Source organism: Mustela nigripes, chromosome 12 (assembly GCF_022355385.1).
Source record: "Mustela nigripes isolate SB6536 chromosome 12, MUSNIG.SB6536, whole genome shotgun sequence".
Classification (NCBI taxonomy): Eukaryota; Metazoa; Chordata; class Mammalia; order Carnivora; family Mustelidae; genus Mustela; species Mustela nigripes.
The window spans coordinates 78,029,449-78,033,866 of record NC_081568.1 but is presented as its reverse complement, the minus strand read 5'-3'; the positions used below and the strand labels follow the sequence as shown (position 1 = coordinate 78,033,866).

Here is a 4,418-nt window from a genome sequence, read left to right as displayed (position 1 = left end):
CAGCGCCCGTGGCTCCAGGTCGCTGGCGACGATGGAGTAGGAGACGCTACCGTTGGGCCCCAGGTCGGGGTCGGAGGCGCTGACGTGTGCAATCGAGGCGCCAGGAGGATTGTTCTCTGCCACGTGGACCAAGTAGGAGGCCTGGTGGAAAACTGGCGCGTTGTCGTTGATATCGCTGATATGTAGGGTGACGCTTGTACTGGAGAATAGGGAGGGTTTGCCCTTGTCAGTGGCGGCAATAGTGACATTGTACTCAGCCATCTGCTCCCTATCTAGGGCACTGTCAATCACCAGCTTGTAATAATTCTTGGAGGTGGATTCTAATTTGAAAGGAACATCTTCCTGAATATAGCAGTTCACCAGACCGTTTTGCCCAGAGTCACGGTCTCTCACTTTAAAGAGGGCTACTACAGTTCCAAGGTCTGAGTCCTCAGGAATCTGGTTAGAATAGGACATCAGTGTGACTTCTGGGGCATTGTCATTCTCATCAACAATTTCAATCTGAACATTACAGTGAGCTGTGTGCACCCCTCCATCCTTGGCTTCTACAACCAACATGTATCTACTTGTCTTTTCAAAGTCCAATGTACCATTGGTTGTAATGTCACCAGTATTTGGATTGAGATTGAAGAGGAGGCTGGTACTTGTTGGGGCACTGAGAAAGGCATAGGTGATCTTTGCATTATCACCCTCGTCCTGGTCGGCAGCCATCACTTGGAGCACAGAGGTCCCCGCGGGCACATTTTCTTGGAGGCTAACTCTGTATGTGTCCTGGCTGAACACTGGAGCATTATCATTGGCATCAGTGACCTGAATCCGGATCTGGGTGGTGCCGCTTAGTGGAGGGTCTCCACCGTCCATGGCGGTCAGGATTAACTGGTGGGAGCTCTGCTGTTCTCTGTCCAGAGGTTTTTCCAGAAGTAATTCTGGGTATTTACTTCCATCAGGACTTTCCTTCGTTGTCACAGAGAAGTGTTCATTGGAGTTGATAGTGTATATCTGTAGTGAGTTACTTTCTACATCTGCATCTTGTGCAGAATCCAGAGGGAATTTTACACCTGGTAAGACTGACTCACAGATTTCCAAGTCAATGCCTTTTGCAGTGAAACGTGGTGCATTGTCGTTAATATCTTGGATTGCAACAATCACGTGGAAAACATTCATTGGATTTTCAGCAACCGTTTCAAATTCTAGTGCACACTCGAATTTCCTTCCGCAGATTTCCTCTCTATCTATTCTACCGTTCACTAACAAATCCCCACTCTCTGCATTCACACTGAATAAATTCTCTGCACTAACCCGCAGTTTTCGAGCTGGCAGTTCCTGGACATTGAGCTTCAGGTCCTTGGCAAGATTCCCCACCCGCAAGCCCTTGGCCAGCTCCTCCGGAATAACGTACTGGATCTGCTGGGAGATAGCCCCCCACAACAAAGACAGCAGGAAGAGAAACAGTACCTGAATTTTCATTGGTTCAGCTTTTCTGGAGCTTCTTTGCATTTTTTGAACTCCCTGGGAAGCTTCTTTTCAGAATGTCTCTGGGATGTTTAAAAAAAAAAAGCAGTGACAGTACCTGGACTTTTGTAATTTGAGGGTAGGACTTCAGTTGGTGGGTGTACAGGCGCTGCCTCCGCGTTCTGTGTGCGCAGGACAAAGCCAGAAAACACTGCCTAACTCTCCCGCAGAATTGAGAACCTTTCTTCCCTTTGGTCAACAGCGGCGCCTGGAGGTTGTCTGGAAGAACTGCATATTGTCCAGCCATTTACCCTCAACGTGTAAGCTCTTGAATCTATATGTACCTTGTCTATTTGTTGGAAAAACCAAGTATTCATATTTTCCCTCTAAATTTGGTATGTTCTAGTTTTCATCACTTCATAAGCAATACTATAATTTTACATTCTTTTTTTCATTAAAAAATTTCACAAGGCTTACACTCATTTTTTTCGGTTTTGGGGGCAAAAATATCTTCACTTATTTATTTCACTGTATTTACAAGCACTGGCACGAGTAGTATAGATTTAACCAAATAAGTTACTGACTTTTTATCCACATTTTAGTGAACTATGATCCTTACGTTTTTGTAAAATCCATAATCTGTTTTATATAGTGTTTTAACTCTCTCCATACTTTACCATTCAGTAATACTTTCCAAAGATACAGACTTCGCAAAAAAGAGTGAGTCAAGCCCTAGACTTATTTTAATGTACTCCTCATTTTTTTTTAAAGCATAGGCAATCTTCACATTAAGTACAGCACAGCCTGATATTTTAAGTGACCAATTTAGTACACATGCTTTTATACAGCACAATCTTGTGAATGCCATATTTATTTTTATAAAATCAATGATTTTTACTATATGAATGTAAATGCAATACTCCATGGTAAATCAGCTCCAGCTGATTTATACTATTAATAAGTATAATGAATTTACCCTGATCACTGGTAAATCCTGGAGAGGTGTTGAGAGTCCTTGGACACTCCATTTTGAAACTTACCCTGTAATCCTTGAACTCACCTTGGGTGACTAATACAAATACCTTTATTTTGGGGTGCCTGGGTGGCTCAGTGGGTTAAGCCGCTGCCTTCGGCCTCAGGTCATGATCTCAGGGTCCTGGGATCAAGCCCCACATCAGGCTCTCTGCTCAGCGGGAAGCCTGCCTCCCCCTCTCTCTCTGCCTGCCTCTCTGCCTACTCGTGATTTCTGTCAAATAAATAAATAAAATCTTTAAAAAAAAAAAAAACAAATACCTTTATTTCAAATGCACTACCAAATTAGATACCAATATAGTGATTTATTCTACTGTTTTGCAGTGTTAATACACACTCACATTACACTCCAGTCAGAACAGACTATTATCTATTTTTCTAGGACATTATTTTCATTGCTTTCCCTACTTCGTGACTTTATATTTTCTGTTTCTTTTGCTGTTCCCTTTTCTACTATAATGAATTCTTCCCCCTCCTTAAGAAAATCCTTTTTAGTGAAATGGAATGTCTGAGACCTTTCATTACCTACAAAAATAGATGAAAATTGTACTCTCTGTACACTTTCACAACATTTATGTAGGCTTTGTTTTATACAAGATTCTTAGAAAATTCACTTTGAGCATCTAAAGTTCCCTTGGCATTACCTATTTAGTAATTTTTCTCATTATGAGGAAAGTCATACTAATATCACTTTATCACACTATAAATATTTTCCCTTAAAAAAGACATTTTGAAGATCACGTGCCTTTTTTTTTCCTGAGATGTATTTGTATGTTTGAGTGAAAATACACTTTAACCTGTTCTCAGTTATTTTGTTCAGGCCCTGAATCTCACACTCTTGAATACTAATATATTGAGGGAGAGAGATGTTCCTTTATTTGAAATCTAAAGAAATATATTTTGGTCTCATTTTGGATGACTCTCTGAGGTGATTTCATGGGTGAAAGTAATTTCATAAATTTCTGACTCAAGAAAGTTGTAGGACTCTATTCTATTGTTGGAGTAGCTGGTCTGGAAATGTCCTGCTGAGATGAGACATATATCCTTGCATTTTTAAAGATCCTTCTCAAGGACAAGAAATGTCCCTCCAAGACTCATAATGGTTTAGGCAACTGACCTCCCCACCTTCAGACAAAAGGCTGAAATCAATATGAATGCACACATACACCCACACATACTTTAGGTATACACAGTAAGGAATACGGGCCAGGTAAAACCACTTGATCAAGCTGTACATTTTTTTTTACTCAACAGTTTCTATGTCATTGAGATGAAAAGAGTGTGGCCTGGTGTGGAAAGAGCAAGCATCATTTTACAGGCACCTAAGATACCTAGTACTTATATTTTTGTTTGTATCAGTCAGGATAAGCTAAGTAGGTTGGAGTAACAGACTTCAAATCACAGGAAGTTAAAATGAAAAAAAGTCTATTTATCACACGTATACACACCAATGTATGACAACCACAGAGATCTTCTCTTGGTATAGTTACTCAAGCACTCAAATCCAAGAAACAGTCACAATTTCAAAAAATAGCACAGAGATCTAGAAATTCTTACAATGCCAACAAGAGCTTCCTCCAGACAGAGGCACATATTACTTCCATTTACAGTATATTGGCCAGAATTCGATACTTAGGCTCACTCAGTCATAACCAGGTCAGGAAGATCAGATACTTGGGCAACATAAGGACTATCACATTGTTTTATTTTCAAATAAATGTGCATTAAATCTATATATTAGCTACACGGTCAAAATTGTTCTTCATAGTGTTCCAAGAAAGAAATAAACTTACCTGAAGTAGGTTGGGGTCTCCTTTCATTTCTAGTAAATCTTGAGATACCAGGAAGGACTCGCTTTTCCCACAGCTCTCCTGGCTGATGAGTGTGTCCGCATAGTTGGGCTGGGGGAAGATCACGTGACTCTTGCGCGAGTC

At 40.7% G+C, this 4,418-nt stretch overlaps 2 protein-coding genes across 2 annotated transcripts in view; both read right to left on the bottom strand.

The window, feature by feature from the left end:
* The window catches only part of LOC132028119 (protocadherin gamma-B1-like), a 6,183-nt gene extending 4,436 nt beyond the window's left edge, over window positions 1-1,747 (bottom strand). The window contains exon 1 of the mRNA XM_059416755.1: window positions 7-1,747. Within this exon, the coding sequence (XP_059272738.1) occupies window positions 7-1,497 (1,491 nt within the window). The 5' untranslated portion in view covers window positions 1,498-1,747. The remainder of the gene's footprint in view (window positions 1-6) is intronic.
* LOC132028603 (protocadherin gamma-C5) overlaps window positions 1-4,412 on the bottom strand; it is a 166,396-nt gene extending 161,984 nt beyond the window's left edge. Inside the window, exon 1 of the mRNA XM_059417775.1 lies at window positions 4,278-4,412. Within this exon, the coding sequence (XP_059273758.1) occupies window positions 4,278-4,304 (27 nt within the window). The 5' untranslated portion in view covers window positions 4,305-4,412. The remainder of the gene's footprint in view (window positions 1-4,277) is intronic.
* Between the last annotated feature and the right edge of the window lie 6 nt (window positions 4,413-4,418).